Here is a 15,150-nt window from a genome sequence, read left to right as displayed (position 1 = left end):
ATTCACCAAACTTATTGTGGGAAGCTTGTGGAAGGCTACCCGAAACGTTTAACCCAAGTAAAACAATTTAAAGGCAATGCTACCAAATACTAATCGAGTGTATGTAAACTTCTGATCCACTGGGAATGTGATGAAAGAAATAAAAGCTGAAATAAATCATTTTCTCTACTATTATTCTGACATTTCACATTCTTAAAATAAAGTGGTGATCCTAACTGACCTAAGACAGGCATTTTTTACGAGGATTAAATGTCAGGAATTGTGAAAAACTCAATTTACATGTATTTGGCTAAGTTGTATGTAAACCTCCGACATCAGCCGTACACTGCAGTTGCTTACCAAGACCACATGGAATGTTCCTGAGTGGCCTAGTTACAGTTGATTTAAATAGTCTAGAAAATCTATGGCAAGATTTGAAAATGGCTGTCTAGCAATGATCAACAACCAACTTGACAGAGGCTAAATCATTTTTTTCATAATGTTCAAATATTGTACAATTCAGGTGTGCAAAAGCGCTTACAAACTTACCCAGAAAGACTAAGAGCTGTAATCGCTGCAAAAGGTGATGCAAACATGTATTGGCTCAGGGGTGTGAATACTTATGTATATTACAGTAGATATTACCGTATTACTTTTTAAAATAAATTTTCTAACTTTTCCATAAATAAGTTTTCACTTTGTCATTGCAAGGTAATGTGTCTAGATGGGTGAGAAACTTTAATCCATTTTGAATTCAGGCTGTAACACAACACATTGTTGGAATAAGTCAATGGGTCTGAATACTTTCTGAAAGTAGTTTTTTCTGAAAGCTTGTTTTGCTTATCAAGACTAACAGAGAAGAGAGTAGCCTACAGTTGGCGGTTTTGTATGTAAAATAACTCAAAATCAAAAATAAAATCTATCCATCAAACACTTTCTATATCCACATAATGTTACAGATCTATAGGGATTAGTGTGTTAGTAGAGCCTCTTTTTTCACATGGCATATGACTGTGAAAGGTACTGTGATTCGTACTGTATTTCACATGCAACCAGTGTTTTGGCAACTTCCACAATGGAATGTACAGCCTGTAATTCGAATATAACAGTTTTCTCACTCTGGAATCGGATGGCTGTTTGAGGTTTGAGAATAATAAATATGAAAATAAATGTAAATAGCCACAACTGTTAGGGTGTGTTGTATTCCAGAAATATGGTATAATAGTTTTTTGATGTTTGGCTATTTTTAATTTTCAGAACATCTCAAGTAAGATATGAGGAATACAAAACATGTCTTTTCAAGCATAATTTATGGACAAATATGGCGATGATGACAAAACAATCAACACCTGTAGGCCTAATACAAACAATAAATGAAACAAATTACCTCCAAACAAAATAACCGCATATCTCCGAGCAAGTTGGTCTGCGACAATGAGAAAAGTATGCAGCAATTTAACAATGGGCAAAATGTTTGACATAAATGTAGTTGGGTCAATGTCAATAACTGAGCCAAGCTGAAAAAGGACGCTAGGTGTCACCCTTGTGACTTTGAAACCTGTTAGCACTCGATATGGTCTGGGTTGTCTGCAACCATGTTTACTGGAGGGGAGGAGTGAGCTGAAGAGTGAGAAGGCAGCAAAACACACCAGGGACAAATATGCCTTACAACAGACATGCTGGGCCTACCCCCCCCCCCCCCCCCACACACACACACACACACACACACACACACACACCACACACACACACACAATATATATATATATATTGGCTGCATGACCAATTCAAGTAAATATCCTACATTTTTGTCAACGGATAGCACGCAGTCTATCGTATCCTCAAACAAATTGTCATTTTACGAATAAGACCTGGCCAATTTGTATTGACATGATGCAAACAAAAATGTGTGCTTTCTGTGCTGTTAATACAACACTCAACTACATTTTCACGGAATGACGTGGAAGTTATATTGCTGTTTGCACGCAAAGGCAGATCGAAGTAGCCTAGTCTTATCAGAGATATACTGATATGAAACATAAAAAGTGTTACTTTCAGGAGACCGAAGGACTGCAGTATCATAAACAATAATTGCAAATGATTTTAATTAGAGCATGCCATGTTGCTACATCAAAGCAATCGCATTGTTTTGTTGGCATAATTATACATTTTAGTGAACATGTCATTTTATTCACATCTAAGGAATGCAGTGTGTGTGCGTGCGTGCGTGCGTGTGGCGCGCGCTCTGACAGAGGGGGAGTTTGCAGGCTGCAACTCGAAGCACATTTGTTTCATTGTCCTGCAATACAGACACGATGTTCCACAAATAACATGCAACATGACACTTATCCTCATTATATTGTTAACAAATTGTCCTCGTTTTACATGGCAAACTACACCTACCTGATTCTCAAGAACGGTTCGTGTTACATTTCGCGCATCTAACGCAGTCTGAAGCCGCCAAAAATTAACCGCTTTACAGCGTTTCATGATAAAATCTATCCACTTTAACAAAATAGGCTACAATAAGCTATATGCTACGTCCATTATGTAAATAAAGCTTATATCATCTTGATGTCATCAGCGATCACGTGTAAAATCAAATATTATTTCGATACATAAAGCCATAGCATCATTGAAGGATTGGGACTCAGATCCCAATAGAAATGCAGCTGCATTTTGGCAAAGCCTCAATACACACCGGTATTTCAAAAGAAAGCATGTAAACACTCCGATTGCATTGAAATGACAAGAAACACAAAGAGAACCTGAAATATTAAATATAGTAAACATACCAAGAGGTCTACCGTTATATATATGTGCGTGTCTGTGTTAGTTAATTAGAACTACGGTACTAGGCTTGGATCCTGTTCAATTTATTTAAAAATACATAATAAACATCGAGTGATAAGTAAACAAATGTAACCTATTTATATCAACACTACTTAACCCATTCCATCTACAGCTGTACAAGTGTGCAGGTAGTCGGCCGAGTTTTCGTTGCTGTAGTTTGCCCCACCCACCAGCAAATCCAAACCTCCTGTGTAACCTCTGATTGGTTGAGGGGATTGCGGGTCCTGAGACTGAGCGCTCGGCGCTGAGCTGTGCATTGGGGCAGTGTGTACTGTTGATGCGAGCGGAGCCGGGAGCGCGTATTGGAGTCAACTAGCAGCCTACTGACAACGAGTGGTGCTTTTTAGCTCATTCAGGCCGGATATTTTCATGCATTTTGCTCTGCTGCAAGCTTGAAAACGAACTGCTTCTTATTGTGACGATATCCTTTTATCTCTATATAGTTTTACAATGGATTTGATATGGACCATATCTCGTCGCGGAATGTGTTCGGTGTCTCCATGTGTGCGATCCAAGGAAATGAATTAGTAAAATAAGCTACAATACTTTGAGAGAGAGAGTAAAACCTCTAAATGCTTGCCTGGAAATAAAAAGGTAACTGTGGTCTTCACTAATAGCATTATAAGACTAGTACCGACAACAGCATCCTTGGTCTACGTTCGATAACTGGACTTTGGCTATTCAGGGCTTTTCTCAATACGGATTCATTTTTACGTTTCAATCGGATATCTGGTGTGATATAATTGCCCAGTGAAGAGGAAAAGTCATTACAACTTGAAAAAATCGTCAATATGAATGAATGGAACGCATGCGTAAAATCCAGTTTGTCTAAAATGCGCCTTGTGGTTTTGGTACCGGAATCATGACGCTGGGAAGAATTTAATTGGAAACTGTTTAGCCAATTATTTTATCTCCATTGAACGTTATCCTTTGATATACCTGTTCATCGGATTGTTCCTCCCTTTTGATTTTTAAATTATTCTTTTTTTGCATGGTTTTTCACCCTGCATCGAAATGGTTGGGTTTATCGTGTCAATCGCTATAGTTGTTGCTTGATATGAACTGCTCAGATTTACATGGGTAAATCAGTGTTCTGAGATCATTCAGAATGTTTTCCCAGCTCTATCCTCCCCAAAATCTCACGCGTTGCAGCAGATTGGAGAATGTGGTTTTTATCAGAAGAGTACAATGAAGTAGACCATATCGATATAATCAAGTAACATTTATGTCATATACGAGCCTTTTCTTTTATCAAAACGTATTCCCTGGATAACTTTTCGATGAGATAACTGGATGATTTTTCCCGTTATCTCTGACATGCATAGGTGTGCGTGATCATACAAGGTCCCAATTAAATATAAGGAAAATCAACAGGTACAATGTACGCCAGGGAGATGGATTTTATACAAATTATTTGGATAGTTATTTTATGCTGGACTGGGGTTGATTCTGTTATTAATTTGAAATACTCGATAAACGAAGAGCAGAAAGCTGGGTATATCATTGGAAACGTGACAAAGGACGCACAAACGCAAGGATTTGCCATTGCACCGCGAGCGCCGTACTTGCGGGTCATCTCGAATTCAGAGCCGCGATGGGTGGAACTCAGCCCGGCTGGACTTCTCCTCACACATCAGAAAATAGACCGGGACGTGGCTTGCCGACAGACGGCAAAGTGCACTGTCTCTCTGGAGGTGATGTCAAACTCTATGGAGATATGTGTCATTAAAGTTGAAATTGTGGATTTGAACGATAATGCGCCCAGATTCCCCACAAACCACATTGACATTGAAATCTCAGAGAACGCCTCCCCTGGTACCAGGTTCCCCCTAGAGGGGGCAAGCGATCCGGACTCGGGGATCTTCGGTGTGCAATCATATTCGATCACCCCGAATGAGCTCTTCGGGCTGGAGATTAAGACTAGGGGGGACGGGTCCAAGATTGCCGAGCTCGTAGTTCAAAAATCTTTAGATCGGGAGACTCAGTCTCACTATTCATACGAAATCAGTGCAGAAGACGGTGGAGACCCCCCAAAGATTGGCGCAGTCCAGCTCAATGTTAAAGTAATAGATTCAAATGATAATAATCCAGTTTTTGACCAGCCTGTGTATACAGTGAACGTGATGGAGAATTCTCCTATTAATACACTTGTAATTGACTTGAATGCAACGGACCCTGACGAGGGAACTAATGGTGAGGTTGTGTACTCGTTTAACAGTTACGTCACCGAGAAAACGAGAGACGTATTTAAAATTGACCCTAGAACCGGTATTATCACTGTAAATGGCCCTTTGGATTATGAAGTAACCCATATTTACGAGATTGATGTCCAAGCCAAAGATTTAGGTCCCAATTCTATTCCGGCTCATTGTAAAGTCACTGTCAATGTGATGGATGCGAACGATAACCCACCTGTCATTAGTTTATTGTCGGTGAACACGGAGCTGATTGAAGTTAGTGAGAACGCGCCTCGTGGATACGTTATTGCATTAGTGAGGGTCTCAGACAAAGACGCGGGCGCGAATGGTAAGGTGCAGTGTAGACTACAAGGCAACGTTCCTTTCAGGCTCCAGGAATACGAGAGCTTCTCAACCATCCTTGTTGATGGCAGGCTAGACAGAGAGCAGAGGGACACGTACAATCTAACTATCCAAGCAGAGGACAGTGGTACCCCCCCTTTACGCGCCACTAAATCGTTTGTAGTGAAAGTCACAGATGAAAATGATAACCCTCCCCACTTTCTAAAACCACATTACCAAGAGATGGTCCTAGAAAACAACCTTCCTGGATCATGTTTGCTGGCTGTGTCAGCTGTAGATCCTGATTTGGGCATGAATGGCACAGTTTCATACACCATCGTGCCCAGTGAGATTAAACACATGGACGTAAACACATATGTCAGCATAAATCCTTCAGGGCGTATTTATTCCATGAGATCATTCGACCACGAGTACACTAGGACATTTGACTTCAAAGTTTTGGCCAGGGACCAGGGGAATCCGTCCTTGTCCAGTAACGCGACGGTACGCATTGTCGTTTTGGATGTGAATGACAATACACCTGTTATGACCACTCCGTCCCTGGTAAATGGCACCGCGGAGGTATCCATTCCAAGAAATGCAGGAGTGGGTTACCTGGTGACCCAAGTCAAGGCCGACGACTATGACGAGGGGGAGAATGGAAGGCTGACCTATACCATCTCGGAGGGGGACAGGCTTTTCTTTGAGATAGACCAAGTGAATGGAGAGGTGCGGTCCACCAAGATGTTCGGAGAGCAGGTCAAGTCGACCTACGAGATCACAGTGGTGGCACGCGACCACGGGAAACCGTCGTTGTCGGCCTCGGCATACATTGTAGTTTACCTCTCACCGGACCTGAACGCTCAGGAATCTATTGGACCCATAAACCTGTCGTTGATCTTCATCATTGCCCTGGGCTCTATTGCTGCTATCCTGTTTGTCACTATGATTTTTGTGGCAGTAAAGTGCAAAAGGGATAACAAGGAGATCCGAACGTACAACTGCAGGTACTGAAAACAGCCCCTTCATATCCATCTCATTAGTTTGGTGTTTCAGTCGGTCATGGTTATAGCCCTGTTGTTTTATTTGATTCCCCCATATAGGCCCACATGTACGCATTTTGGTACCCATTCAGTGGTGCGCATAATTGTTGTGCGTGTGTGTGTGTTTGTGAGAGAGAGAGTGAGTGAGTTCCGGCTGGTACTGAGTGCACGTAGCTGTATATCTAGTGCATGTCCAAGGGCCCGAATGTTAGGCGCTATTAAGGAATGCAGGTGCTCCGAATTGGTAAGCAAAAATGTCTTATGGACTCCTTGACCAAGTGTCCTTGGTTTACTCCTTTTTTTTTGTTGCAAATCCTCACCATTACCTAGGACTAATAATCTTGGCTAGATTCGGACAATTATCTGAATTTTACAGCTAATTGAATTTATGGCGCATGTTATTCCCAAGGGTTCAAATGGATGTTCTAAAGGAGACAGCATACCCTACCATGCTGTGAGAACGATGACATAATCATTATCATTATCAATATTACTGTTACTAATCACAATGATAAACTCAATAATGATAGCCTAATAATAATAATACAATTAATGCTAGAGGGATCTACTACTAAAACTAATGTCATCCACCTTTGAACCCACTATGCCTCTGAAGGAGACAGACATTATTATGTAGCACATTATTATCTTGATCATCATAATAAACATATGATTTTCTTCTGTAAAGCATCAGCTCCCACTTTGATTTCCTAGTGATACATTACCACTTAAAATGTCCAAATTGCATTTGTGGATTTAACCTGAAGCTTTTATCATATTTCATATTTTACTCTGAACAGCATTTTAGTTGTGCTGCTACATCAGGCCGTTTCAAACGTGTGGCAATTGGCTGACCTTGTATGGTTCTTCCATAAAGTAAGGCAAATGCACATCTCTCAGTCAGCTCTAGCCGATAAAGGACTATTGACAAAAATGTTGGGTTGAGATCCATTAAACACACTGTGAAGCAGGGGTTCCCAACTCAGGGGGCATGCCCCCCAAACGTGGCGCCAACGTTTCATGGGATGCTCGGGACCTTCCTTGACCTTCCTTGATCTAAAACTACGCATAAATCTGCAATGCTTTAGGCTAGAAACAAGCTGTAAAATGCCAGAGGAAGATGGGACTCTGATGCACATGGGAGTATTGGTTTGTCTCTATGACAATCAGAAGCTGAGCTATGACCTTCTAAAGTCCAGGAGTCAAAGAAATTGGTCTATGCTTGGGAAGTCATTTCATACAATGACTCTGTCACTATCAATTGATCAAATCACTTTCTGTCAAAGAGAATACATAAAATTAAGTTGAGGGTTCATAAAAATTATAAAACACACCTGTTAATAGAATAATATTTGGGGAAATCGGGTCTATACTTTATTTTATAATCATTAAATAACCTTCCTAAAATATGTCACGGGTCATGTTAAACTGTGGAGAATTGCAGGAAATGAGTTTCAAAACAACATTTTCCTAGGTTCCTCAAATTAAACCAAATTAGTGTTGTATTTAATATAGGCTATCTCAATTAACAATAATTATTGAGGGGACCCTTGGGAAAAAAAGGTTGGGAACCCCTGCTGTGAAGCATAGCCTACAAGAATGGACATTGTGTTGTACTTTCTTTTCCTTTATTCACCTATAAATACTTAAGGTGTGCAGACAACTTTATTTTTAAACTTTCTCAGGCACACATGATCATGGATTATGGTTCATATTTGTCACTGTTGATTTAAAATCTAAAGCACTCATGGATTTGCATCATGTTTTCCCAATCCTTATTCTTCAGAGATGTAGATTTGATCAGGGGTTCACATAGTAGGAGATCACTTTTACATTCAATATTCTATGTACGGTATGGATAGCACCCCTAGGGCCTCACTTGTTATGTCACATAGCTTCTAGTTTCAAAGTCACATTGTTGTCAACACAAACAGCACACAGACAGTAATGAATGACATTGGAATAAAAACATCTGTTTGTTTTCTGAAAAAACAATGCTCTTAGAGAGTGAAGCAAAGGACTCTGGACATAAGTGATTTTATTAAGCCAACTTTAAGGGGATTTAGGGCGTTTATATGCTGTTCTTTTTTTCCAAAGATGTCTGTCATTGCCACATTGAAAAACATAGCCTACTACATTTCCCAGCACGCTCTTTCATTTGGATGTGACCCACAATGCTCTATTTCTGTAAGAAAAATACACAACCAACCAATCAAACAAAAAACTAAGCTAAATAAAATAATATCTGCCCAACACTACCTAACCTTCACCTTAAAAAATCCTGTTTTGTGGCATAAAAATCCTCTTCCTGCTGGGTACTTTAATCTATATTGCTGTGCAGTGCTCTTGAGTAGCTAGCTACCATCTCAAACCTATGCAGTACTTATCTGCAATTTATTACTAATTTTCTTTGTGTCGGCAGGATTTCTCCTGTCCATTTTTCGATTTTGGGCACAGGAGTACTAGAGAGAACAATGACAGAACGATGCACTCTCTTTTTTGATCCTCACAGTCTCTTCTCTCCCCTACTCAGACGAGAGAGCAGACACGTGCGCGCGAGAGAGAAATAACAGTTTTAAGATGACCCGAAAAAGATAGAGTCCAAGGCTGCTATTGACATTTTATTTTCCAGAATGAAGGCAGGGAGGAACAGACCCGGAAAGCATCTTAAGTGAAAAGGAGAACCCATCCAGTAATTACTAAGGACGTGGGAGTCCGACATGTGCATATGCAACCAGGGCCTCAAGTTTTATTAGATGCACGGTAGAAACAAGAGTAAATAACACAATCTATCCAACCGGGGCTAAAAATAGATTGTTGGAGAGTGGGAGTCCATGCAAATGTTTGACATGTTAAAAACTCAGAGGAATAGGCTCTAGTCAGGAGGGATTCAAGGGATTCTGCTTAAAATAAAACTTCCCCTCATAAGAATTTGCAAGCCTGGATGGAGAATGGAAATTGTCTTCTTCCAGCCTGAGCATCAGCAGCATCCTTTCAATAAAGAATCTCCGGCTTTCTCATTTAGACTGATTAGAATCAAAATGCTCTGCTCCAGTCAGGGAACAGCCACAGACACTAGTTTCTAAATGAATTTGATTTTACAGTTTTCCTGCACTCCATATTGCCAGTGGGCCTCGCTTGGTAATGAAAGAAAAAGGGAATTAACTTTAGCAGTGGGGCTGTGCTTTAAATATGATTGAACATTTGGTTGGTGCTCTTCAGTATTGTCTGTTGTCTTGTTGTTGCTGTGTGTGCGTACGTGTGCTTTTGTGGTTGGGCATGTTTGCATTGTGTGTGCTTGTTGTTTGTGAGACATGTCGACTGTGCCGAGCATGCAAACGCAAACAAATGAGGGATGATGGCTCCATTGGTGGCATGGGGAAGGCGGTCAGGCTTGGGGTGACTTGAGCATGGCTCCTCTCGCTCTACCCTGAATGCCCACCAATGAGCTGGCCACCACCATGGGAACTTTCCGTCAGCACCCTGGCATGGCCGGGCGGGGCGCCTCTGACTGAATGGCGTTTGCCTGTGGGCAGATACAACAGAGCACTGCTTTATTGAGTCTGTTCAGTTTCTTCTACTTGCGCAGGGTGGCGGAGTACTCATATGGCAGCCAGAAGAAGTCGAGCAAGAAGAAGAAGCTGAGCAAGAACGACATCCGCCTCGTGCCGCGCGACGTGGAGGAGACGGACAAGATGAACGTGGTGAGTTGCTCATCTCTCACCTCCTCCCTCAACTACTTCGACTACCACCAGCAGAGCCTGCCGCTGGGCTGCAGGCGCTCCGAGAGCACCTTCATCAACGTGGACAACCAGAACTCACGCAATGCTGCACCCAACCACGGCAGTTATCAGCAGCACTCCTTCGCCAGCGGGCAGGGCCCCCAGCAACCTGACCTCATCATCAACGGCATGCCGCTGCCTGAGGTGAGACCACGCTTAGTTCGCTCTGATCTGTCCCTGCGGCTTGTTGCTGCTGTTCCAATCTGTGCCAATGCCCTTGGGAAGAGGGGGGGACAGAGGGTGGATGTACAGGGTTGGGTGTATGGGACAGGGGAGAGTGATGGTTAAGACATGTCCGGTCAACTCTTACATAGTCTCACTAGTCATTGTCATGACTGCGCTGTGCTTCAGCTTCCAGTGGGAGTATAGTCATTTTGGGGTATAAAATAGTACTTGTAGGGAGTACAGTCGCTGTGGGTTCACCTGGTGTATGTGAATGAATTGTCACGTTGACCGGGTATGTTCTCTCAACAGAAACATACCAGATCATACTTCTATACCCTCAGTGTAACAGTACATTTCCTACTCGTTTGAAATAGAATCTGATCCGCCATGTGTGGTCTTGTGTGTTAGTAGCTGCATTTGAGAGAAATAAATCAAAGGCATGTCAGAGGTTTACCCAGGTACAGGGATTGACCTGTGGATGAGAGCGAGCCGTGCCAAGCGCGAATTTGGAGGCCTGACAAAATGGATTATTTGGCTTCCACCTACCTGCCTTGTTTCTTTGTGAGCTGAGCTATTGCAAAATAACAGGAGTTTGAACACCTGCCAGACGCATTGACCCGGCTAATCAGCTCCACCACATGTGGTAGAAGAAAGAATAATCATTGCTTAAATGCTCCATGTGCAAACAGTGCGAACGGCCCAATAGGCTCCAGTGTTAGTCATGCAGTCAAGGCCAAGACTGCAGCTTTGCACCCCACGCAGCCAGCTATTATAGAGCTATAGTCAACTCACTATGCATAGGGTTGATTGGATTGACGTAGCGATGTATGGCTGAAGACAGCAAAGGCCTCGCTCGAGTGGGCTATTTAAGCTGACAAGAGTGTACACCGACTAGCTGGTCTTTAGAGTATAGATTTTTGCCTCTATGCCATTGTCTATTGGATTCCTTGGACATCCTCTCTAGCTGGACCTACTTCTATGGCCCTCAGTGGGGTAGGGGGTTCTCACAATCCTGTTCAGTCCCAAATAAAGCAACCCCAGCCATCACATATTTGATGACTCCAATCCTCGTTTGACATTCAGTGAGAAGAAGGGTGGAAAAGCCTAAAATCAAAACCAGAAACATAAGAACAGTTATTGAGCCATTGATTGGCTGATCCACTGAGGATCTGAGCTCCTATCGGATCCCGCGGGGTCGATGAGGCCCCACTTACAGCCACGCTGATTTACTGCAGACTGTCTGGGACGGATGGAGCCAGATAGAGGGTGAGTGAGAGGGAGAGGAAGAGGGAGAGAAAGAGATGTCCTGTAAATTCAAGCGCTGGTAGGGGGGAACAAGTGCATGCCACCATGCCGTGCCCAGGCCTTTATGTACCCGCAGGTAGCATTCAGGTCACAGACCTCTCCATGAGCAAAACACAGGAAAAAACTTCAGTCCGGCAGGCACAAAGAAATGACTGTGTGGTTGTAAAATCCAGGTGGAGTAGCCTGTCTTGAAGGCTTAAAGCATCCAATAAAAAAGCACATTTTCTGGATTAGAGAGGCCTTTATTTGTTTCTGTTAATGAAAAAGAGAAGAGAGGGAGACAAATAAGGTCTGAGGTTCTGATATGCAAAGCTTGGAGGTGTCTGATAGGGATGAGTTAGGGGATGGAGGAAAGGAGGGAGGGAGAGTGTCTTAATGCCAGGTGTCTGGGCTCCACCACATTTTTACATTTTTTTTTCCCGTTTGTGATTGGCTTGATAAAGGCAGAGGGTCTGCTTAACATGCAAGCTCTGTCGCAGCTCCGCGTTCCACATGACGTTGACAAACATCCCTTTGACCGCGACCCTGTGCATATTTCCTGTGGACAGACGGAGAGAGGAGATGCTGATTGTTAGTCAATGGGAGAGCGGGAAAGAGGGAAAGAGGAAAAAGGATAGATGAGCTGGGTGAAGAGAGAGAGGGGGGGGTATGTTCATGTGCCTGTGTGTGTTTGCATTCTCCCCCTCAAGCAGGCTGCAGCTAAAGCCGAATATTTATTCTCCATTCTGACATTTAGAAGACAGTAGCTAAATATTCACACATTGCTGTTAAATTACAAAAAGTGTTGTCAAGTGCAATTGCATAGCCATTAATGTAGACCGCAAACAAACAGTGCATCTGTGAAATGACCAATAATAGCTCTGTCACGGTGAGCAAACCCACTTGACTCCACAAGTCCACATTTTCACGAGGTCTAGCTAGGACACAGGGGCACTTTTGTGATTAGTGAGGTTCATGCTTTATCCTCAAAAACGTTTGTCTTCACCCTGGCCTGAGGGGCGCTCCTGCAATCATCTGTGAGTCAACCACCGTTTTACCGTTTTACACTAGGGCATAATATATAAAGAAATATTATGCCCTAATGTATGAACTCTAAGCTGAGCCACATGGAATAATGGTATTAGGATTTGAATAAGAGAAAAAAACGAATAATCGAAAACAAGAGAGTGAAAGACTTCATATGTAATAATGATGATTTGATTTTATAGGATTTGTGTTATTGGTGTACAGGTATATGGGTCTCATCAGCACCCAGTACATGTATTAGGTTGTTTTGTATTTTTCCACCTTTATTTAACCAGGTAGGCCAGTTGAGAACAAGTTCTCATTTACAACTGCCACATGGCCAAGATAAAGCAAAGCAGTGCGACAAAAACAATGACACAGAGTTACACATGGGATAAACAAACGTACAGTCAATACCACAATAGAAAAATCTGTATACAGTGTGTGAAAATGAAGTAAGGAGGTAAGGCAATAAATAGGCCAATAGTGTTGAAGTAATTACAAATTCGCAATTTACACTGGAGTGATATATGTGCAGATGAAGATGTGCAAGTAGAAATACTGGTGTGCAGAAGAGGAGAAAAACAAAAACAAATATGGGGATGAGGTAGGTAGTTGATTGGATGGGCTATTTACAGATGGGCTGTGTACAGCTGCAGTGATCGGTAAGCTGCTTTGACTGCTGACACTGAAAGTTAGTGAGGGAGATATTAGTCTCCAACTTCAGTGATTTTTGCAATTCGTTCCAGTCATTGGCAGCAGAGAACTGGAAGGAAAGGCGGCCAAATGAGGTGTTGGCGTTGGGGGTGACCAGTGAAATATACCTACTGGAGCACGTGCTAAGTGTGGGTATTGCTATGGTGACCAGTGAGCTGAGATAAGTCGGAGCTATACCTAGCAAAGACTGATAGATGACCTGGAGCCAGTGGGTTTGGCGACGAATATATAGCGAGGACCAGCCAACGAGAGAATACAGGTCGCAGTGGTGGGTAGTATATGGGGATTTGGTGACAAAACAGATGGCACTGTGATAGACTGCATCCAATTTGCTGAGTAGAATGTTGGAGGCTAATTTGTAAATGACATCGCCAAAGTCAAGGATTGGTAGGATAGTCAGTTTTACGAGGGTAAGTTTGGCAGCATGAGTGAAGGAGGATTTGGATTGGAGATGCTTAATGTGAGTCTGGAAGGAGAGTTTACAGTCTAGCCAGACACCTAGGTATTTATTGTTGTCCACATATTCTAATTCAGAACTGTCCAGAGTGGTGATGCTGGGCAGGCAGCGATCGGTTGAAGAGCATGTATTTAAGAGCAGTTGGAGGCCACGGATGGAGTGTTGTATGACGTTGAAGCTCGTTTGCAGGTTAGTTAACACAGTGTCCAAAGAACGGCATCAGATGTATAGAGAATGGTGTTGTCTGCGTAGAGGTGGATCAAAGAATCACCCTCAGCAAGAGCGACATCATTGATATATACAGAGAAAAAGAGAGAAAAAAGTCAGCCAGAGAATTGAACCCTGTGGCATCCCCATAGAGACTGCCAGAGGTCCGGACAACAGGCCCTCTGATTTGACACACTGAACTCTATCTGAGAAGTAGTTAGTGAACCAGGTCATTAGAGAAACCAAGGCTTGTTGACATTGGTTGTATTATCCTACTTCAGAGAGATAGATATTTTTAATAGTGCTTTACTTCAAGCTAGGTGTACTATGAAACGACATGGTAAAATGGTAGTTAAACAGGAATAACCTATGTATTACCAGCTGAGAGATGTTTGGTTGACCTGCCTGTGGTTGTGGTTGCAGATTAAAAGACTACAGGTCACTGGTTTAATTTCTTCTTCTTCCATGGCTTAATTGTAGCAGATCAGTTGGTGGGGGAGACAATTGGACAGTAAAGGAATGGCCTTTGGCTATAACGTGTTTTTGAATGGGTAATGTGTACTACTGTGGCTTTATTATATCTCCACCTGTGATTCCAGATAATGAATATGGCAGGGGGAAAAATAACTTATCTCTGGTATTGATTCAGTTTACGCTCATCCTTATGCGGGAAACAGATTGCATATTTTTTATTTTGTTGGGTTTCATTATGGTGTTCAATGAAATAGAAAAAAGGCAGGCAGTCTTTGTGCTCCCTGGTGTTAAAGTGTGAGACGTTCTGTGGAGAAACTGTAAGCAGATATTTTTTGCCAAGTTTAGTTCAATGCTAATTGAGGTAAATTCACATCCAGATGCTCCCATTCTGTTACCTGAAAGATGGCTACATAACTAGCTATTGTAAGCATATGGCACATGTCGTACAGTTCAATTTCGGGCTTTCTGCAGTGTGACGAGATTAGGCACTTGGAGCATTTGGCAAAACCAAAGGCATTTCTGTTACTGTGTCTTGAATTTGTTCCTCTCACAGTCAACAGCAGAACTCCATGCTACAAACAAAACCAAGGTTGCTAGCTACAGCAATTTGTTAATCACTAACTGTTTTCTAAGATAGCTTGAAA

General features: G+C 42.3%; 1 protein-coding gene across 7 annotated transcripts in view; it reads left to right on the top strand.

Annotated features, from left to right (window-relative positions):
• The first annotated feature begins 3,096 nt into the window (after positions 1 to 3,096).
• LOC115129596 (protocadherin-19-like) overlaps positions 3,097 to 15,150 on the top strand; it is a 74,984-nt gene continuing 62,930 nt past the window's right edge. For 2 of the 7 annotated variants that reach the window (XM_029660137.2, XM_029660136.2), the window contains exons 1-2: positions 3,097 to 6,358; positions 9,984 to 10,320. In XM_029660137.2, the coding sequence (XP_029515997.1) occupies positions 4,212 to 6,358; positions 9,984 to 10,320 (2,484 nt within the window). In that variant the 5' untranslated portion in view covers positions 3,097 to 4,211. Of the gene's footprint in view, positions 6,359 to 9,965; positions 10,321 to 15,150 lie in introns of all 7 variants that reach the window. The other 5 variants (XM_029660135.2, XM_029660134.2, XM_029660139.2 and 2 more) reach the window with 4 other exon arrangements.

The sequence above is a fragment of the Oncorhynchus nerka genome, linkage group LG5 (assembly GCF_034236695.1).
Source record: "Oncorhynchus nerka isolate Pitt River linkage group LG5, Oner_Uvic_2.0, whole genome shotgun sequence".
Lineage (NCBI taxonomy): Eukaryota > Metazoa > Chordata > Actinopteri > Salmoniformes > Salmonidae > Oncorhynchus > Oncorhynchus nerka.
The sequence above is the reverse complement of the archived record's forward strand: the minus strand, read 5'-3'. Positions and strand labels throughout refer to the sequence as shown.